The 22,793-nt window shown below is 42.4% G+C and overlaps 1 protein-coding gene across 1 annotated transcript; it reads right to left on the reverse strand.

Annotated features, from left to right (window-relative positions):
* Positions 1 to 17,010: 17,010 nt before the first annotated feature.
* Positions 17,011 to 17,455, reverse strand: LOC309814846 (large ribosomal subunit protein eL34-like). Its single transcript, XM_082641019.1, has one exon. It carries the CDS (start codon positions 17,417 to 17,419, stop codon positions 17,066 to 17,068), a length of 354 nt encoding a protein of 117 aa, XP_082497145.1. The 5' UTR covers positions 17,420 to 17,455; the 3' UTR covers positions 17,011 to 17,065.
* Between the last annotated feature and the right edge of the window lie 5,338 nt (positions 17,456 to 22,793).

Below are 22,793 nucleotides of genomic sequence, written 5' to 3' on the forward strand. Positions count from 1 at the left end.
ATTCGAAGTGGAAAAATTGCCATGTCTTGCCATAAAAATAACTACAATAAAGATGAACAAATTTATAAAATTCTAGCTATATAGTCTTATTGACAAAATTCTGAGCATGGATCATATCTCCATTTATTAAACAAGAGATTATAAAGTGTTAAAAATTGCTGTCACCAAAAAAGCTATTTCTCCATGTCATACCAAGGCTCAAGGAGGTTGCCAGTGGGGAATAAATCCTCATAATGTTATTTCATGTCATGGCTAATGCCACCTGAAATCACCTTGAGTTCCAGGCAAAGCACATGTCCTCTGTCTGAGCAACACTGACTTTCTCCAAGAATTTTATTTACAGGTGAGAAATGCAGCCCATGTAGGGTCTGTAGGTTTGTCTCAGAGGAAGGGCTAAGACTCAAGTCACTAGTCTCTAAGTTCAAGATCATTCCAGTGCATCTCATCACCTCTTATCAACACCAATATATTGAAGAATTCTGAAGTCCCTAAAACACAAACTACTTGGCAGAAACAACAACCTGTGAATTTGAGCACCAGCTATGTACCCAGCGCTGTGAAAGGTAATGAGCAAACACTGGTTTTTAAGCAAGCGTGGTATCTGCCCTTGTGGAGTGCAAAGCCCCCATGAAGCCACCTCCTCATGGCTGATTTATTAGAAAATAAAACAAACAAACAAACAAAATAAATTCCAGTGTAGGAAAATGCCTGTGATTCACTTCAAAAGCAATAAAAGTCCACTGATTTCCCACAATGGGTCTTGTGGATGTTGATTCACAGTTCTCATCCATTAAAAAGACCCTATCTGTCCATTTGACTCAATCCCTCCATAACGAAAGCACATGATTTCTCTTTTCTCGACATAATAGCATTTAATTGAAGTGGCAGAGAATAATAATACAGAGAATTAAAAGAAATTCTCAATTGCTTCATTACTGCCTATAGAAAAAAAGATGCATCTTTAAGTCAGACTTGATGGTCATTTTCTTATATTGCAAAACACATTTCTGAGAGTCTATTTAGGGCTTTCAGATAGCCCATGAAATATTAAAATTCAGCCAGACTTTGGGCATCTAGCATGGACTCTGGGACTGAATTTTGTACTGAAACTCTCATTAAGTTAATGGGAACAATGCCCACTCAGCAGCGAGGGAGTCTGGCTTCCAGTTAGGAGGAAGGGTTAAAATTATATTTTCCTATCATTTTTTTTCTTCTTGAACTCATAAGTCAAAGTTGAGGTTTAAAACCTTACAAAGCCAAGACATGGGTGGAGGGTGAAAATAGGTTCACTTCTTAGACTGATAAAGCCTTTAATAAGTGGGAATCATTTGTGGGCTATGCCTTATAGTCAGTTATCCAAGTGTATTCTTCCATGCCTCCAGGTATGAGCATGAGTCCATGTCTTAAGTAGTGAAAGGTGGTCCCTCTGGACTTGAGTTCGGACGACTGTGAAAAATATTCAGAACCAGTCACTGCTGGCCCCATCAGGTGGAACTCAACCGTGTAAGGAGAACTCATCCGGAAGAACTGGATGCAGATCAAATCCAAAACCAATTCCCAAATCTAGGGGTCTTAATCTGCTATCTGGAGGGTGTATTTGCCCCTGGAGACCTGTTCCTTATCTACTTGCCTCATGCAGTGTTGACCTGCAAAACACTAAGAAAAAGTGACTTGTTTGCCACCTTGAAAAATAAAGATATTTGAGAACAAATGCTGGAGGGTGTGGAGAAAAGGAAACCCACCTACACTGTTGGTGGGAATGAAAACTGGTGCAGCCACTATGAAGAACAGGATGGAGGCTCAAAAAACTCAAAATAGAGTTGCCATATGATCCAACAATCCCACTCTTGGGCATATATCCAGACAAAACTCTTTCAAAAAGATACATGCACCCCTATGTTCATAGCAGCACAATTCACAATAGCCAAGACATGGAAGCAACCTAAATGTCCATTGACAGATGAATGGATAAAGAAGATATGGTACATATATACAATGGGATACTACTCGGCCATAAAAAAAAAAAAAAAAAACGAGGGCTTTCTTGGTGGCACAGTGGTGGAGAGTCCGCCTGCCGATGCAGGGGACATGGGTTCGTGCCCCGGTCTGGGAGGATCCCACATGCCGCGGAGCAGCTGGGCCCGTGAGCCATGGCCGCTGAGCCTGAGCATCTGGAGCCTGTGCCCCGCAATGGGAGAGGCCACAACAGTGAGAGGCCCGCATACCACAAGGAAAAAAAACAGAAAACAACCAAAATAATGCCATTTGCAGCAACGTGGATGGACCTAGAGATTATCATACTAAGTGAAGTAAGTCAGACAAGGAAAGACATATACCATGTGGTATAACTTATATGTGGAATCTAAAATATGACACAAATGAACTTATCTACGAAACAGAAATAGTTAGTTGCCGAGGGGAATGGTGAGGGAGGGATGGTTTGGGAGTTTGGGGTTAGCAGATGCCAACTATTATATATAGAATGGATAAACAACAAGGTCCTACTATAGCACAGGGAACTATATTCAATATCCTGTGATAAACCATCGTGGAAAAGAATGTGAAAAAGAATGTATATATGTGTATAGCTGAATCACTTTGCTCTACAGTAGAAATTAACCCAACGTTGTAAACCAACTAAAGTAAATTTTAAAAAATAAACACATATGGCATCAAATTCCAGATATCTGAGACCGCTTTTGGTACATCTGTGAAATCGAGGACCACATTTCATTGGAGTAACAACCATGGAATTTTTAGATAGGTGTCTTCATTTTCTGAGGCTGCCACAACAAATTACCCAAACTTGGTGGCTTAAAACAACAGAAATTTATTCTCTCACAGTTCTGGAGGCCAGACTCTGAAATCAAGGTGTCTGCAGGACCAAGCTCCCTCCAAAGTTTCCAGGAGCGAATCCTCCTGGCTTTCTGTAGCCCCTGGTGGCTCGAGGCATTCCTTGACTGTGACTACATCACACTGATCTCTGCCTCTATTTTCACATAGCCTTCTCCCCCTTGCCTCTGCCTCTCAAATCTCTTTCTCCAACTGTAAGGATACCACTTGTTGGATTTGGGGTCCACTCTAAATCCTGAGAGCCTTTTTTTAAAAAAAAACTTTTTATTTTATACTGGAGTATGGTTGATTAACAATGTCATGTTAGTTTCAGGTGTACAACAAAATGATTCAGTTATACGTATACATGTATCTATTCTTCTTCACATTCTTTTCCCAATTAGATTGTTACTTAATGTTGAGCAGAGTTCCTTGTGCTATACAGTAGGTCCTTTTTGGTTATCCATTTTAAATATAGATGTGTGTACACGTCAATCCCAAACTACCTAACTATCCCTCTCCCAACCCTGGTAACCATAGGTTCATTCTGAGAGCCTTAATATAATTTTACCTGCAAAAATCCTATTTGCAAATAAGCTTCACAGGTCCCAGGGGTTAGGAGCTGGACTTATCTTTTGGAGGATCACTATTTAACCTACTGTGATGGAAATTGGATCTCCAGCATCTCATGGTAACTCCCATTCTTTTTTGTCTTATATCTAGCCAAACTTAACCTTGCCTACCTGGTCTGTGCATGCATCTGAGTTTCCAGGACTTGATTCCAATGTATCTTACAGTGCATAGTTTTGAACTGTCAAAAAAAATTGCTCTAGACGAATGTTAAAAGGCAGGGGAGACTTTATCCAAAGCTATTGTGATAGGGTAGAGACACCAGAACTCACTCAGAGCCCAACTTCACTGAAACAAAGAGGGGGAGAATTTTTAAGAGCAGGGGAAGGGATATCTTAGGTCATCTGTGTGTGCTAATTGACTTTACACAAGGAAATGTGGACTTTTTCATATCTTTATGGTGGAAGGGACTTTCACAGCTTGGAGCAAGGCTCCCAGTAAAGTTTGTCTTCTTCCCTCCCATGGAGACTGAGAATTCTATCTTCCTTGATGTTACTTTTCAAAGGGCTGGCTCCCAGGTCCATTCCTAGGATGCAAAAATGAAAAGAGACTTTAAAAAACATTACATGTCCAAGGAGCAGAGAAAGAATTTCCCATTACAAGTTTTCTAAAGTAAATGCTCTAAGAAAAGAGAAGTCAGGAGCCAAAAGAGGGAGGGAGAGCCTATGTAATGTTCAGTCAGAGGTAAACATTCAGGTCATCTTGGTCAGAGCTGACCCATCTTACCTGGCCCTTTCCATTACATTTATTCAATTAGATAATTTCTACTTTCTAATTGCAAGTTCCAGGACATTTCTGAGTCTCATTTCCTTCATCTGTAAAACAGAACAGGGACTTCCCTGGTGGCACAGTGGTTAAGAATCCGCCTGCCATTGCAGGGGACATGGGTTTGAGCCCTGGTCTGGGAAGCTCCCACATGCCACAGAGCAACTAAGTCCACAAGCCACAACTACTGGGCCCATGTGCTGCAACTACTGAAGCCCGCACACCTAGAGCCCATGCCCCACAATAGAAGCCACCGCAATGAGAAGCCCGCACACCGTGATGAAGGGTAGCCCCAGCTCTACTAGAGGAATCCCGTGCGCAGCAACAGAGACCCAACACAGCCAAAAATAATAAATAAATAACTAAATTTAAAAAATAGAACAATAAGGTTACTTAATTCATAGGGTTGTTACTAGGAGGATGTAAGATCATATAGCTAAAGTACTGTGGGGACATGGGAGTGTGGACCTATGGCATCTAAATGCCCCTATGTCATTTCAACATGACAGACAGTCCTATTCCCTTTTTACTTGGTCTCCTTTGAAGATAGAAGGGGCAATTTGACTCACTTCAGGTCAACAAAACCTAAGCATGAATCTCTGTGGGACATTTCTTGGTAAGCTTTTGTTCTTGGATAAAAGGGGATACATGACTGGCATCACCTCTTCTGGCTCTCTTTTGCTGTGATTATGATGTGATGGCTGGAGATGCAGCAGTCGTCTTGAAACCATGAAGAAAAAAGAAAGTCTTGCAGGGGATTAATTTCTTTTAACTGCTGAACTAATGTCAACAACTTCTAGACATTTTATTATGTGAGAAGAAATAAAGCACTAAGTTGTAAGCCATTGTGATTAATTTTACTGTTACTTGCAGATAAACTCAATCCTGCTTGACAGACAATAACACAATGGTCTTCACACTTTGGAATGGATTATACCTCATTAAGCACACATCTGCTTCTTCTACTATATTGAAAGGTCTTGGAGACAGACCCAAGTCTTATTTACTTCTGTATTCTTCAGAGCCCAAAGGAGAAAGAATTTCTATAGTACACTTGAAAGAAAAGCCTTAAGAATATTGAGAGTTATTCCTAAATTTAATTAAAAGAAAAAACATTCATGAGCATTCACTGTGCCTGGTTCTGGGCATTAAAGAATTAATAAAAACAAAAAACAAAAACCCCCACAGTCTCTGCTCTCAAGAAGATTACAGATTTCTGAGAAGAAAAATGGATTTCTCTAATAAAACAAGTTTGTTGTAATAGAGATATTGCAGAGGATAACAAGGGCACAGCCATTTACAAAGATGTTGTATCTATTGAATGCTTGCAGCTGTAGCAACAGAAATTCTGACTCATCAGGCTTTTACAATAAGGGGTCTTATCATCTCTCTTGAAAAGCCCAAAGCTCCATGGTAGGAAGTCGGGCTCCAGGGTTGACATATTCAACAACTCAGCCATGTGACATGTCCCTTCATCTTTCTGCTCTCCATCCTCAGGTTGCCTTCTAGTAGCAAGATGACACCAGAAATTCCAGGGTCCGTGAACAGACATGAAAATCTCCTCATAAAAAAAGGTGGCAGAAGGCAGTAGATTCTGGATATGTGATCAACACTTTTCACTGCAGATACGAAGAAGTCTATATTCAGTAATAAATTATGTCATTCCTAAGAATTCCAGAATGTCTGAGCATACGTTATATGGATCATTACAGAAATTACAAATACAGTGCGTCAGAGTTTTCCAAAGCTGACATTTCAAATCAGAAATGTGTGTGTGTGTCTGTCTGTGTCTGTGTGTCTATATATCAGGACACACAAGATGGCTGTTCTCTTGCTCTCTGTACCTCTTCTGCTAGGCAGTGTCTGCTTCACCTCCACCACCTCATGTGATTGACCTTCCTACATACTTGACCTTGGCCCTAGCTAGTGATTGTTCTAGCTTTTAGATCAGGACATCTCCCCTCTGGGAGCTTATCAAAAGGGCAGTGAGGGATGTATTCCTCTGCTGGTTTCTCTGGCAACTGATAAGCCAACCCTGAGGTCAGGTCCCCTATAACAGATAACCTCCCCTTCCTCCTGGTAGCAAAGACTGCTGCCCTGTCCTGCCCACCGTCAGCTGCACACATTGGGGTGTTGCTCTAGGACCTTGCTTCACACATGTAAGATGCCCTGTCCGTTTGTAACGGGGAAGAACAAAATCTGACTCCATGTTGGATCTGTTTCTTTTACTTTGACCTTTGTTTCCATTGCTTTCATTCTGTCTATAGCTATAGGGATACATAATGGCCTGCCTCGGGGAACCCTACCCCTCTGCCTGAATGTTAAACTAAAGTGCCTTTGTTCAGCTCACAGGGAAACACCCTGACCCTGCCCACCTGTGAATGGCTGCAGAAAAGAAGAAATTAACACCTCCCTTCCCAGAGTCTGGCCAAACCATGAGATGTTTTGCGAGACTTATGGCCTTTTTACTTTACTTCCTCACCTCCTTCCCCCTCTCTGCTCTATAAAAGAAACTAGCAATCAGACCCCGATAACATGGTACTCTAGGATGCTAGTCCCCCATCTTCTCGGATGCCCGGCTTTCCGGATAAAGTTGCTATTCCCTGCCTCAACACCTTGTCTCCCAATTTATCAGCCTGTCATGCAACAAGCAGAGCAAGCTTGGACTCAGTAACACATTAAACCACTGATGTCTCTGTGGCTGACTCCAGACTCTTTCTTCAGTCTCAAGGTGGGCAAGTACAGGTCTTGCAGGCCTGCAGGGTGCCGCCCCACAGTGCCTGTGTGCGATGTAAAGAAGAAATGGAAAGACATTTTGCATTTTTCAATAGATAAAACCCTGGAAACAAAAACAGGGATGATTTCGGGGAAATTCAGCTCCCTTCTGGAGGTCTATGAACATTTCTCCACAGTATTTATTCAACAGCATTTTGTTGATTTCACACTACGTGCCCAGCATGTATCTTCATTTAAAAATGGAAATGTAACGATTCACATTGCTAGCCATTTCCTCTATGAGGAAGAGCTGAAAAATTCATGCCAACTGAAAACACCACCTCCTCAAATCCACAGCTATTTGCTATAGCCCAACTGCATTTCAGTAGCAGTCACAAATTGGAGAAATACACTTAGTGTGAACAAATACAATCATTTAAAAGACATTTTCTCTAATGGAGGAATTCTTTGTAAGTAAAGATTAAATTATGGAAGATCCCGTTTATGGGGAAAACTGAATATTTAGAGTTCATGAAATTGAGAGGAGTTGACTATACAGAATTGGAAGGAAGACAGAAGAAGACATTTAACCCAGACAGCTCTTCCAGACAAAATTACAAGACTGTGCAATGTCCGATTTCCAAAGGGGCCCTCACCCACACCTGGTACATCTCCGGGAGGCTTTGTTTATGCAGAATCCCATGTGAATGGACTTGTGTAGTGATGGGATTGAGGCTCTTCTGGTCTTTCCTCTGCCTTCTTTACACACCTGAAGGCCCTAAGTTCACATACCTGAGCTGGAAGTACCAGGACCCAGGAGCCTGGAAGCTACATCATTAGGTGCTGTCTGTTCTATAGTTAGATCTTATTATAGCCATTCCAGAGGGTGGGCTCCAGAATCCAAGCCTGGCCTTGGACTTCTGCAGTTGCTGTCTTGTCCCATGTATTTAGCTAAAAATCATGAATGCTTGTCCCCCTCACCTGAAGTCCAGTTCACTGTGTTCCCGTACTTTCTGCCAGCAGGGAGTGAGAGTGACCTCAGTGTTCAAGGACAGGGGCAGGCATTTTATAAATGGCTTGAACTGGCATTGAGTTGCTGATTTTTTGTTGTATTCTGCCTTCACCTCCCCATCTGAATTTAATTAGATCCAGATTTCACTCTGATCTAATAAGGGCTATTTCTAGAAATTTTAGAAGTTCTAGAAAATATTTGGGGCCATCTTCAGTAGTGATTTGAATAAGTGGTCTACAGAAAAGTTTTAACTCATTCTATCTTGGAGTCTATTTCAGGGGAATGTGCATTATTTCAGGAGCTGGGACTCTAGGCCTTTTCCTAGGTGCCAGAGACCCACTTTCACAGCGGGACGACCCACAACAGCACAGGCCACTTCTATTAACATCTGCCAAAGAGGAACAATCAAGGCAAAGACTCTGGTTGGCTCCATTTATTTTTGCTAAAATATTTATGCAAATTTAATTTATATGCAAATAACCCCTTTTCCTCCTGGCCCCATAGGTGTCTACAAAGGCCGCCATATTGCTGCTGATGCCTGGAGTTACTGGTGAGAAAATGAATTATTCCAGAATTAGAGACGGTCATTTCAAAGGTTCTTCTTCCTACAGGACTGATGTTTTCCATCATTTTCTCAGAATTCACAATGATGCTGCATTTGAATGCACTGTCATCTCAGTAATAGCTCTGGGTTCTATGGCCAACCACCAAATCTAAAGAATGTCTTTCTCATGTAATCCCATGATTGTATCCTGTAGACTTCATGAGTTACACTTCTGAGCACATCAGGTAAAATATTCCTTCCAGAGCTAACTATTTCAATGGGGTCATTAAAAACATTGGTTGTTTTCTATTCTTCAAGTGACAAAGCAATCATAAATGGTAGCAGACTTGTAGAAGGAGATTTTTTTCTGAGTGACCAGTAAGGAGGGCTGGAAGCATGCTTAAAAGATCCTTTCCAGGAATATTTAGCAGTAGATAGCATCAGGTGTGTGTCGTTAATTGCAGTGGCTCTCAGTAACCTCCCAACCTAGGCTAGTCTTCCCAACAAAACTACCAATCTATGAAAGTCTTTGTCTCTTATTTAATTTTTCAAAAGTATTAGTATAATAAAAGAGTATTTTAAAATGTTTATAGTAAATATAATACTAGAAATACAGAATTTGGAGGCTTAAGAGATATTTTTTAGAAGAGCTGTCCACAGGGAAACCTTACGGTTGAATACTCCACTTCCTAAAATCAACAGTAAAGTACATTACATGTATTTCAAGTGTTTCCCACTTATTGTAGAGTGTAAATACTTCTTGAAGACCTGATTTCAATTCTTTAGGGTATATACTGCGAAGTGGGATCGCTGGATCATATGCTAGTTCCACCTTTAATTTTTGATGAATCTCCATACGGTTTCCATAGCTGCTGCACCATTTTACATTCCCACCAATGGTGGACACGGATTCCAATTTCTCCACAACTTTGCTAGCCAATGTCTGGAGTTTGACGCCTCACAAGACCTCTCAACTTATTACTTAAATAAAACAAACAGATGAGTAAATTCTATATCTTGTACTTTTAAACCATATTCTATATTGTTAACATTTCTCCATGCATTCTCTAAGAAATTTAAACAAGAACAGTGGGTTTTGATCCTGCCCAAATGAAAACTTCATTTTCAATTCCCATATTTTTGAAAAAGGAACAAATAGCTCCTTTACCACAAATTTTTTACAAGGTTGAAATGTGCTTAAATGCACGAAAACAATTTGACCATTGTTAAGTATTATAGACATGCCACTTGCTGTCACTATTTTTGTACAGGTTGTTTTTATGAGGATTATCACTCTTCCTGACTCTGGCCCAGAACCAAAATGAAAAGGCACTAAGTAATTCTCACAGATTGGAAAAACGAGAAACATTTATATCTGTTATATTTGTCCCTTTAGCATTTCTTGGCAGTGGGGTATGTGGCTATATGGGTAATATCTCCTCAGTTTATTCATACTAATTGCATAGATAACAGAGATAGTCTAAAGACCGTTGTCCTTGGAGCTGGATGATTTCCAATCACCCTCCGGATCTCCTCTTTGCCCCAGTGTCCCCCTGCACCATTCTAAAACCTGGCTGACCTCTTCATCATGGATCAGCTGGGCTCCCTTGCCTGCTGGCTTCTGGTTAGATTTTCTAAAGGGAGGAACTGGGGTTTGGGGGTCAAGATGAGAGAGAGGTCAAGGGATTTATGGCCCTCATTCTCTCCCTACTCTTCCATGATTTAGCATCATTTGTGTTGCTTTCACAGAAGCCACAGTTCCCAATGGATGAGAGCTTCTCATTGCCACCCCTCTCCCTGTTCTGGAAACTGTTCCTTCCTCTTGGCCCCCTGGTTAGGGTGAGGCTGGGGAGTAGTGTAAAGGCTTTCCTCTGATGCTAGTTCCTGGGTGTGGGACCACCCCCTGTCTACTTATCCTGAAAAATCCATTTAAATGCTGCCTTTATTCAATTCTATCCTGCTTTGAGTATGTCATGTATTTTCTTTGAGGACTTTAACTAATGCAACGGTAGTAATAATAATAATATAATGATAATAGCTAACTCTCACTTTGTGTTCTTTACACTCCAGGTCTTGTTCTGGGTGTGTTCCCACAGTCTGACCCACTTTGCCCTCACAGTGGCCTTATGAGATAGGTACTGTTATCATCATTCCCCTTTGCAGATAAACAGATGCACAGAGAGGGTAACTGACTTCACCAAGGTCACACAGCAAGTAAGCAGTGGAACCGGGACTTAAACTTTGATGGCCTCGTGATAGGATCCAGGCTTCAACCTACATTCAGTGCAGCTGTCCATAGTGCCTCCAAGTTCTGAAATGAGGACAGCTCGGACTGGTGACTTTTCTTATTCAATAGTCGGCAGTGGGACGTATCACATGATTTAGTTTTCATTTGTCCCCACTAATTGTGAGATATGCCTGTTCAGTGTCGCTAGCTGAGATGCTTCAGCTCCCACAGGGAGACTTTCAATTAATCCACTAAAAAGCTCTTTGGGCCACTAACGTCCGCATGCTTGTTAACGTGTGATTACTGCACTGGCTCCAATTTTCTCTTTCCCAGACAATGTGAAACAAGGCGGGAGCAGGGGTGATTTAGACACAACCGAGTGCATTACACAAGCACATTTTCACGTTAATAGGAGCAATAAAAGACTTCACAACCATATTTACAGCCAAGCCTTTCCATATTTTAGAATAAAGGCAGGGAATCAAAGAAGTTGGTATGTATAGCATATTTATTATTTCTCAAAGCTCGCTGCAGCTGCCTGCAGAACTATGGGCTCTGGGGAAAAAGACACAAAAAAATGGAAATAGCTGCTGTCACCAGTTAGGAATTTTGTTTTATAAATGGGAGATATATGTTATATTGTGCAGCAAATCGCTTTGATTAAATAGCTTTTTTGGATTGTATGTGCTCACACTTTTAGAGTTAATAATGGCTCTCATTTATTAAGGAATGTTCAGAGATTTGTTCTAATGTTATATATGTCTTAACTCATTGCATCACGTAAGAACCCTAGCAGGTAGGTCCTATTTCAGTCCCATTTGCAGGCAAGGAAACTGACACAAAAAGGGGGTTATTTAACTTGAATACAGTTCACCTACTGAGAGTTGAACACAGATTTATAGGACAGACTCCAAAATCTGGACCCATAGTCACTGTGCTATTCTGACCATTGTATTTTCCACCCAGTGTTTCAGTTGTTTTGTTTTTCCACTTGGCTTACAGGGAAACCTCCAGACTTGCCAGCCCTAGAAGCTGAATTATGCTCTGAACCTTTATCAGACCCGGTATAGATCCTTATGTTGCCATGAATGACCACCAGCTGGATCTCAACACCAGTGACCGGACCAGAAGCAAGAGGACCAGAGGGTATCAGGCATGACTCATGGAAATGTTGGTCCCAGGCTTCCTAAAAGGGCCTGGAGTCAGCAGATTGAATTCCCCATGAGAGTTGTAACACCCCACCTGTTGCTGGGGGCCCCCTCCCCATGGCCAGGTCTCCCTCCCACGGATGATCCCAGGATATGATAAGGTACCCAGAGTTCTGGCAGGGGAAAAACTGAATCCACCAACATCAAAGACATACCCCACCTGAATAATGGAAATACATTCAAGAGACTTTGTTATGACTAACAATAATTATATAAGCAGTTTTGCACAGTTGTGAATACACAGGCTCTGGAATCAGGCTGAGTGAGCCTTACTGTAATTCTAACAGTATTAGTATTTTTACCTAAATTTTACTAAAGGTCAACACTGTGTAGGACTCTACATACATTCAACTTCCTTGTAAACCAACCCTGTAAGGCTAATACCAGCATAGCACTTTTTTTTTAAATTGTTTTTGCGGTATGCGGGCCTCTCACTGTTGTGGCCTCTCCCATTGCGGAGCACAGGCTCCGGATGCGCAGGCTCAGCGGCCATGGCTCATGGGCCCAGCCGCTCCATGGCATGTGGGATCTTCCCAGACCAGGGCACGAACCCGTGTCCCTTGCATCGGCAGGCAGACTCTCAACCACTGCGCCACCAGGGAAGCCCCAGCATAGCACTTATTTTACAGGGGAGAAAACTGAAGCCAAAAGAAAGGATATATGAGTTGATCCAGTTCACTCAGGTTGTAAACGGCAGAGCTGCAGTTTGAACCCAGAGCAGTCTGTGCTCAAAGCCTGAACTTCAGGGTCCTGTACCCAGGTGCCCATTATGGAATGCTGCTTTGATGAAAGAATGACTGAATGATTGATAATTACATCTGCTATTTCCTGGGAGCTGAGAACTTAGCCAGCTTCACAGCTTTGATAGGCGAATCATCCCCTTAATAGATGAGGATATGAAGGTTGGGGGATTGACCTTGGCCAGAGCCAGGCATCAGCAGAATTAGACCTTAGAGCCCAGGTTTTCCTGAAAGAGACAAAAGAGAGAAGCCACTTCTGTGACTCAGGGACCCCCCTGAGTTTCTTCTGGATGCCTATGAAGAACAAGATGCACAGAAATACAACAGAGTGACAGACTGAAACCATAGCAGTGATACGGTGGGAATGATGGATTAAAGGCGACCACACAGGATCCAGGGATGTGCACGGAGGCACACATGTCAGCGCACATCAGGGGATGTGCCCAGGATGGACAGGGCTGACACAGGCTGCCTCTGCCTACGTAACAACTCTGGAGGGGGTAAAGTGGTTGTCTTCCATGAACAGGAAAACCATGCACAATAATGTCCGACAGAGAGGGACAGAGAGGGAGATGGAGATGGGGAAAGAAGTCCAAAAGGACCTTTCTTCCATCAGAGCATCTCTGGGAAAGGAAAGTTAATGTATCAATACTCAAACCCCTGTGTCTGTGTTTTCTGTGTGTGTGCTCCTATAACAGGGAAAAACAAATCTGACTCCATATTGGATATGTTTCTTTTACTTTGACCTTTGTGTTCTATTGCCTTTGCTACAAGTAAATCACTAAAGGGATGTTATCTATAAGCTTAAATTATACATTATGGCCCATCTCTGGGAACCTGCCTCCCATGTTATGAGCGTTAAGCTAAAATACCTTTGTTTAGCACACAGGAAACACCCTGACCAGACCCACCTGTGAATGACTGCAGGAAGGAAGAAATGATCACATCCCCTCTGGAGGCTGACCAGAACCAGGAAATGTTTGACTTTACTCCCTCCCCTTTCAGTATAAAAGAAGCCTGAATTCTAACTCTGGCCAGATGGTTCTTTGGATCATGAGTCCACCATCTTCTTGGTCTGCTGGCTTTCCAAATAAAGTTGCTATGCATTGCCCCAACAGCTTATCTCTTGGTTTATTGGCCTGCTGTATGGCGAGCAGTGCGAACTTGGACTCAGTAGCAGTCCCCTCCCGCTGAAATGATCTCTCTTTCCAAAGCATGAACAGCGTCTAAAGAGAGGTAACACACTGGCCTTTCCAGCACGTAAAAGGATAATGACATTGATATTTCTCTTGTTAGCCCAGCGTTATCTTTGTGCAGATTTCAACTCATGTGGCACTTATCCCATGGCCCCAAGCCCAACAAAAGAAAAGCTTCACAGTTAAAGTCTTAGCTAAGAAAAATGAAAATAGGCTAAGGAGCTTTTTTTCTCTAGACCCTTGAAACTGGAAAGACTGACAATGAACTCTGAAATGGTGCTTTCTCCACTTATGCCATTTTCAAAAGCATAGTTACTTTGTCGGTAATGATACTCCATCTGCAAACCGTAAGCATGTGTCTCATTTTGTTCCATAATAAGAAATCAAAGGCGTGCTTAAAGTAGCTTAAAAATAAGGATATTGTACATACTTCAGGAGTCCTAAGTGGCCAAAGATAAATAGAATCACTATTTCTCACACTTTTTGCCCAAGGAGAATAAAGAATCACATTATTCCTTGTTGGAGGATATTAATAATTTACCTAGTGGTTTTTAATGTGCTAAAAGCATTCATTAAATACACATATATTCAGCATCTTCTATGTGTCACGGATGGTGCCAGGGTCTGTGATACAGAGGGGGGTGTAATCTCATTTTCCATTAGGAGCTGTGTCATCCCAAGCAGACATTGGTCCTGTGCAAAGTGGCAGGTCAGGGGGTGAACTTGTGTTTGACTGATAGGGTGTTTTCCTTCTGATTGAATTCATGATTTGCTGCTGAAACAAATTACCATAAATCTAATTTTAAAGCAACACAATATTTAAAACTTTTTCAGTTCTGCAAGTCAGAAGTCTAAAATGGATCGTATTTGGATAAAATCAGTACCATGTTTCTTCTGGAGTCTCTGGGTGAGAATTTGTTTCCTTGTCTTTTTCGATCTCTAGAAGCTGCCTATGGACCTTGGTTCATGGCTGCATCACTGACCTCTGCTTCCATCACATCTCCTTCTCTGACCCTGACCCTCCTACCTTCCTCTCCTAAGGATGCTTGTGATTCTATTGGGCCACCTGGATAATGCAGGACAATCTCCCCATCTCAAGATCCTTAACTGAATCACACCTTGCAGAGTCCCTTTTTCCATGTAAGGTGACATAGTCACAGACTCTGGGGATTAGAATGTAGAATCTTTGGCGGGGATGGGGAATTATTCTGCCTACCACAAAGATCAACATTTAAATACCAAAACCACATATCCTTCTGATTCAAGTATAGACTTTACTTGATAAAAGTATTAATATCGGTTCATAAAGAGTGACAAACACACCCTACAAAGGTAAGATGTGGATAATAGGGGGGAACATGGGTGTGTGGTACATGGAAACACTCTCTGCTGTCTTCACAGTAACTCTGTAAATCTCAAACTGTTTTAAAATAAAAAGTATATTAAAAGTGACCATTCCTGCTGCCCTTGGAAATGTAGAAAATCAATCAACAGTGGGTTATTCCGGTTGGGAAGCAGTGGACGGGGAGCTGAGTCCAAGTTGGTCCCCTTATTGGGGTGCATATACCTCCTTTGGTGAACTCAGATCCCCAAGCGACCACTTCATCTGTCTACGTCACTTCTCTGGTGGCTTTGGAATTTGAGACTGTGACTCTTGAAAGAAACAATGACACAGATAGTTGTGTGATTTCCCCTGTGATCTGCGCCAGTTAGGGGGAGGTCAGGGGACTCTGAGAGCCGGTCTGAAGGAGGATGGTGCCTTGTCTCAGGTTCTGGCCCCGCATAATCCTTCCAGGTCAGGTGGAGACTCAACAACCAACGGGCAGGCAGGTGAAGCTTCTGTTCCTCTCCGAGCCTTCCAGATTGTGGTAATTTCAAACTCTATTAAATCAGGATGTTTTCTGTGCTGGTGAATGTGTATTTTTTTTTTCTGGCTAAGTGCATCTGTTGCCAAGAGCTGACATGCTTCAGGGATTGTTGCATAAGAGGGTGACAAGACGGTCTAGTTATTGCGTGGGGGCGAAGGAAAAGGAGTTGTTAAAATCTGGGGACCTTGTGCCCGTGGATAAGAATAATGTAAATCCCATTATTATAACTCTAAGCAGGGTACTGAGCCATTACAGTATGCAATTATTTTGATGCTGCGAGGCAAAAGTTTCCACGTCTGGGGCTTCCCTGGTGATGCAGTGGTTGAGAGTCCGCCTGCCGATGCAGGGGAAACGGGTTCGTGACCCGGTCCGGGAAGATCCCACATGCCGTGGAGCGGCTGGGCCCGTGAGCCATGGTCGCTGAGCCTGTGCGTCCGGAGCCTGTGCTCCACAACGGGAGGCGCCACAACAGTGAGAGGCCCGCGTACCTCAAAAAAAAAAAAAGTTTCTATGTCTGAAATACTAATCTACTTGCCATTGGGCAAATGAGGTGGCATTTTTTATGGAGTGATGCCCATTTGTGAAGGTGGGAACTCATGCCTCTCAGCCTGGCCTGCCCTGAACTCCTCTATTAATGTTCTTTGTACTAATATTAATGGTCACATTTAGTGTTTTATAAAGGAAAAGCTTTCTGGAGAGATGGTGCAAGGTCAGGGAAGACCATGTAAGGAGAAAACCTCCATTTCGTTTAAATCTGAATTTCGGAACTGAACAAAATTACTTCATCTTCCTTCCTGCTGGTTAGTGACGTTGAACATGTATTCATGTGCCTGTTGGCCATCTGTATGTCTTCTTTGGAAAGATATCTGTTCGAATCCTCTGCCCATTTTTTTTTTTTAATTTGGCTGTTTGTTTTTTTGATGTTGAGGTATATGAGTTCTTTGTATATTTTGGATGTAAAACCCTTATCACATATATAATTTGCAAATATTTACTCCCAATAAGTAGGTTGCCTTTTCATTTTGTTGATGGTTTCCTTTGCTGTGTGGAAGTCTTTTAGTTTGATGTGGTCCCACAGGTGAGGCACCACTGATTTTTCACACTTACAACAGGCATCTAACGTCCTCCAAAGCCTGGAAGCCAGTACAGAATGTTGCGACATTTGACTCTGAGTTTCCAGGGAATAAAATGCAGACTGTCATCTTCTCCTCTCATGGTGATTGGCCTTAACGCCATCCAAGAAAACCCATGACTGACAATCCCCATTTCAGAATTTTTTTTTTTTTTTGCTTTTTGATTTTTTTATTACTCAAAGAAGCTTCATTTTTTTATTTAGCTTTCTGACTCTGTGCTTGTGCTTTCAACACTTTCACAACGATTTTCTGCTCCTCAATAAGGAAAGCACGCTTGATCCTGTCACGGACACATTTAGCACACATGGACCCACCATAGGCCTGGCTAACATGTTTTTTCATTTTAGACAACCTCATAAGAACTTTAGGTCTCACAGCACGAACTCCTCGAAGTCGGCCTGGGCACATGCCACATGTGGATTTTGGTGCTTTCCCAACTTTCTTGGTATAAAGATAAACAATTCTATTACCAGGGGTTCGGGACAGTCTGGTTTTGTTAGAGGCTGTATTGTAGGACAGCCTACGACGGTACGTCAAACGCTGAACCATCCTGAATGCCTCTAGGTACTGTCCCCGGAAGAGCCCCATTCCAGAATTTGTGTCAAGTTCTTCACAAATCAGCATGTTCCATTTCTGACATCCAGTGGTTAATCTCACCACCTCACTAGGAGAGCTATCACTGTCAAATTATAACAATACATGGAGATCTAATTAAATTCATGGATTCAATTTTCGTGTGACTGAGTTATTGACATGGTTGTGAACTAACTTATCTGTTTGTAGCCGAAGGCCAGTAACAGAATTTGAAGAGAAATTATGTCTAGATAACACTCAGCCATGGGTGAGAGTACGTCTAATTCAGACACTTGCTCACACAATAAGGGGAGGCCTCCCAGGGCATAAGCGTCAGGGATAGTTCTCTGGCGTATTAACCCCACCTATGAACAACCTCTTGGATATGCCCTGTCTCGAGGTAATAGTAAACTACAAAAACAAGGACTACAGAAATCATGTGAAATCTTTTCATGGGTGATCCAATTTGGAACTCTAGGAGAGGAATATGTTTTCTGCTATCAAGTCCAAACATATCCTTCACTCCAGCCAACATGCTATGTATTAAACATAACAAATTAGAAAACAATTGGTTGGGACATTATCCTAAGTGAGAAAAGCCAGTCACAAAACCAAATACTGTATGATTCTACTTATAGGAGGTCCCTGGAGAAATCAAATTCATGGAGACAGAAGGTAGAAGAGGTTTTGCCGGAGGCTGGAAGAGGGCAGATGGGGAGTTAACGTTGAATGGCGACAGAGTTTCAGTTCTGCAAGATGAAGGCAGTTCTGGACATTGGTTGCGCAACCATATGAATGTACCTAACGCTACTGAACTGGACACTTAAAAATGGCCCAGATGATGCATTTTATGTTACATGTATTTTACCATAATTACAAAGAAAATGTAGTGCTTACAACAAACAGCCAATAAGTCTGGAGCCCCTAGACGCTTTTAAGAGGAATTGCTTTGTACAGGGAATTAAAGTTTTATCCAACAGCGGAAGGACAGGGCAAGTGAGTCATATTGTTATCAAACCAAACTTGGGTCTGCTCACCCGAGCGCAGTAAAGCCGATCTACTGACACCAGTTTGTGGTGAAGGAAAGTGCAGTGTTTACTGCAGGCGCCAAGAATGGGCAGCTAATGCTCAAAAGACCCGAACTCCCTGATGGCTTTCAGGGAAGGGTTTTTAAAGACAGGGTGAGGGAGAGAGGGGTGGGGTGTGCGATCAGCTTGTGGACCTTCTTCTGATGGGTTGGTGGGGAGGTAATTGGGAGTTTGCATCATCAACCTTCTGGTGCCCACCAGTCTAGGGTCTACGTGCTTGTGGGCAACAGACAGTTAACATCTCCCACCTGATGGGGGTTTCAGTATCTGCAAAACAGCTCAAGGATATGGCTCAGAATATTATCTATAGTTTGTGAGGAGGAACTAAAGGTTCTTGGCTTTGTTGAATGGCTAAACTATTCTTCTTTTGTCTTGCTTGACTATTTTCTTTTCTTTCTGCATTTTCTCACTTCTCTCATTAAATTTGTTCTTTGGACCTTGGGGAAGGCTTAGGAGGCTAAAGTTTTTCTACAAACAAGAGACAAGTAGAGGACGTGGAGTGATCAGTCCCATAGGGCAGCGGTCCCCAACCTTCTGGCACCAGGGACCAGTTCCATGGAAGACAATTTTTCCACTGACGGGAGGCGGGGTGTGGTTCAGATAGTAATGCAAGCGATGGGGAGCGATGGAGAGCGGCAGATGAAGCTTCACTCTCTTGCCCGCTGCTCACCTACTGCTGTGCAGCCCGGATCCTAACAGGCCGAGGACCGGTACCAGGGGTCAGGGACCTCTGCCATAGGGTCCTGCTCGGTTACACTGTGTCACTGCCCACAACACCCAAGTATCTGATTCTCAGGAGGAAACCAGGAAAATGATGGAGGAACTTCATTTTCATCATCCACCAGTGTCCACCTGCTTTTCTGCACCTGCCACCAGAGGTGCACTGGAGAATAATGGTTTCTTTTCTTTTCCACCTTTCAAATCATATGCAAGTACCTCTTAGAGGTAGATACTTATCAGAACTCTTCTACTGGCAGGGAGTCTAGACCATCTTCCATAGAATTTGAGAGGCACAGAGTTAACGCTAAAGGTTGCCGACCTCTGAAATAAAAGCAAACTTTCCTTTCCACCAACTTTACCTCTTTACTGGCTTTTGAGTGGCGAACAGCCGGACCTGAGTTTGGTAACATTATGATTAGGGTGGTTTATGGAAAATGCCATTTGAAGTGAAAAGGACATTTCACTCTGACATCTTCCCTACAGAGTGCATAAAACTGCTGACATAAAAGACAATATTTGGAAACACAAAGGGCTATAAAAAATAGGAATTTATTTTAATATGTTAGAGAATATATAATTAGCACAAAAAAACTTGTGATTTCAGACATACAATCACTGATGGCATGGCTAAATTAGTACCATGGTATTGTACCTTTCACAGACAGCATGCGTTTCTACCTTAGTTGAGGACAGGGAAAGAAGTCTAACCTAGGTTTACACTCCAAGGTTTCCTATTTTCTGTGGTAGACACATTCTTAGCTAGAGTTCTCTCCACGTAGTGAAACCCAGCTTTTCTAGCCTTATACCCTTCCAGTGATAAGTTTGATTGAAAGAGAACTTCTCATTTCCTCAGTCCCACTAATGTTTTGGGTTCATGCCTGGCCTAGAACTGAACTGGGTCAAGTTTCCAGTTGAACAGATCATGGCAGCGAAAGAATGAAATATAGTAATTTCTCAGACTTGAGTCACAGGCTGCTCTCTCTGAGCTGAGGAAGGCATCATGTCCACCTAAACACATGGTTGGACAGAGGGGAAGGGGGGTCATCCCCCAGGGAATTTGGGGTGCCAGTAACAGAAGGAACAATAACGTTTCCTGGACAGACAAAAACAATAGCTAACTACATCATTGAAATTATTTCCTTACGATACATTCTTACAAGTGAAATATGGATTCAAAGTGTAAATACACATTTCAGCCTTCTGATGCAATTGCTAATTGCCTTTCAAAACAAAATATTTCTGTTTATTTGTATACTCACCCCTGTGTGACTTTTTTTTTAGTGATGTAAAATGTTAAAGCCTTAAAACTGGAATTTATAAAATTACTTAGAGTATGCCAAATTGAGTTTTGATAACTAAAGACATTCTTTATAGGTGTTAGCCTGATAATCTTCATTAGTTCAAGTTTCAATTACAGGTAAAATGAGACCTTGATATTTAGCTTTCAAACAGAGAGGCATGAGAAAGAAAGAAAGGAAGGAAGGAAGGAAGAAGGAAATAAGGAGAGAAAGAAAGAAAGAAAGAAAGAAAGAAAGAAAGAGGGAGAGAGAGAGAGAGAGGGGAGAGAGAGAGAGAATGAATAGGAATAAACCGAGCTTTCTCCTTGAACAGATATGCCTCCATTGCTCCATTCTAGCAGTAATAATGGTCCAGGAAAATTGCCATGGTTTCCCATTCTCACTGGTAGGAAAATCAATATCAAGTTTAAAAAAAAGTCTGAGAGGTAGCAATAAAGTCAAATAGAAGAAAATTGAAGCAAGCAGGGAATAAAAACATTCAAGATGATTGCTTCAACATCAAATTTACCACAAGAAGAAATATCACCACGGATCCATGATCAAGTTAGGAAACTCTCTAGATCTTTCTGAATTTCCAGACCACCTTTCCATCCAGCCTATGCTCCCGATGCTTTGAAAGATCTCTCGAAGAGTTCTTACAAGCAGCTCTCTCATGGCAGGGACCTCTCTGAGTGTGAGTGAGAAGGGACAAAGAGGTGGTCCCCTTGACGGTAATTCTCAGGTCGACCTGGAAGTTGAATTATCAGGAGTTCCTGTGCTCCAGAAGGGGGCGCTCCCAGTGCAAACTCTAAGTGTGATGGATAATTTGGTCAGCGCCTGCAGAACCCTGCTAGTTAGTGGTACCTCTCCAGTTTCAATCACTATCTGTCTTTTTCCCTCACCCTGACCTTGAAACTTCTGCACGGCCACTGAACGTGCATGTATGCATCACTTGGTCTCCATAGCAACTGCATCAGACTATCAGCAAAGCAAAGGAATTCAACCTCCATTTGTTTGTGATGCTCTTACCTAGATCAGGGTTTCTCAGTCTTGGTTCTGTTGACATGACAAGCTTGAGAATTCTTTATTTGCAGGGTCGTCTTTCCACCTGTAGGATGCTTAGTAGCATCCCTGGCTTCTACCCATTAGATGCCAGTAGCACCCTTTAATTGTGACAAACTAATATATTTCCACACATTGCTGAATGTCTCATGGGGGATAAGTTTCTCCCACTTGGAAAACATCAAAGTAGATCATGGAAACAGGGGACCAAATTGGATGGGGTCTCATAACTTCTTTTCACTTTTTTGTGTGTGGGGGGGGTGCTGTGTTTGGTCTTCATTACTGTGCGCGGGCTTTCTCTAGTTGCAGCGAGCAGGGGTTACTCTTCATTGTGGTGCGTGGGTTTCTCATTGTGGTGACTTCTCTTGTTGTGGAGCACGGGTTCTAGGCACGCGGGCTTCAGTATTTGCAGCATGCAGGCTTCAGCAGTTGTGGCACATGGGCTTAGTTGCTCCCTGGCATGTGGGATCTTCCTGAACCATGGATCGAACCTGTGTCCCCTGCATTGGCAGGTGGATTCTTAACCACTGCACCACCAGGGAAGCCCTCTTTTCACTTTTAACACAAACTCATTCTAAATCTTGTCTGGTAACCACAGGAAAACTAGTGAGTATCTACTTGGCCAGCACTCTGTGAATATTTAGAAGTAACTCAAAACTCACCTCAGTGTGTCACTAATTGAGACAGCATGTCTACAATTTATAAAGTTTTTTTTTTTTTTTTTTGCTGTACGCGGGCCTCTCACCATGTGGCCTCTCTCGCTGTGGAGCACAGGCTCCGGATGCACAGGCTCAGCGGACATGACTCACGGGCCCAGCTGCTCTGTGGCATGTGGGATCCTCCTGGACCGGGGCACGAACCCGTGTCCCCTGCAACGGCAGGTGGACTCTCAACCACTGCGCCACCAGGGAAGCCCTATAAAGTATTTTATTGTTTTTTCTTTTCAGTGTGCTACTAATTGAGCCAGGATGTATACAATTTATAAAGTATTTTAATGTTTTTTTCTTTTATAAAAAGTGTGTGCCTCTCATAAACGATTTCCAAAAACGTTGAAATTTACTTTGAAATTGACAAAGTAAAAAATGCAAGACACTATTTCTTTTCCTGCAACATCTATTCCCAGCATTCGCGTGTACAACCTTCTGAACAAACTGTAGATTTTAAAACTATAAGTCAGTGGCTGAAAGGCTTAGGACGAGTCTC

This window comes from Mesoplodon mirus, assembly GCF_964341445.2.
Source record: "Mesoplodon mirus genome assembly, chromosome: 13".
NCBI classification, from domain to species: Eukaryota; Metazoa; Chordata; class Mammalia; order Artiodactyla; family Ziphiidae; genus Mesoplodon; species Mesoplodon mirus.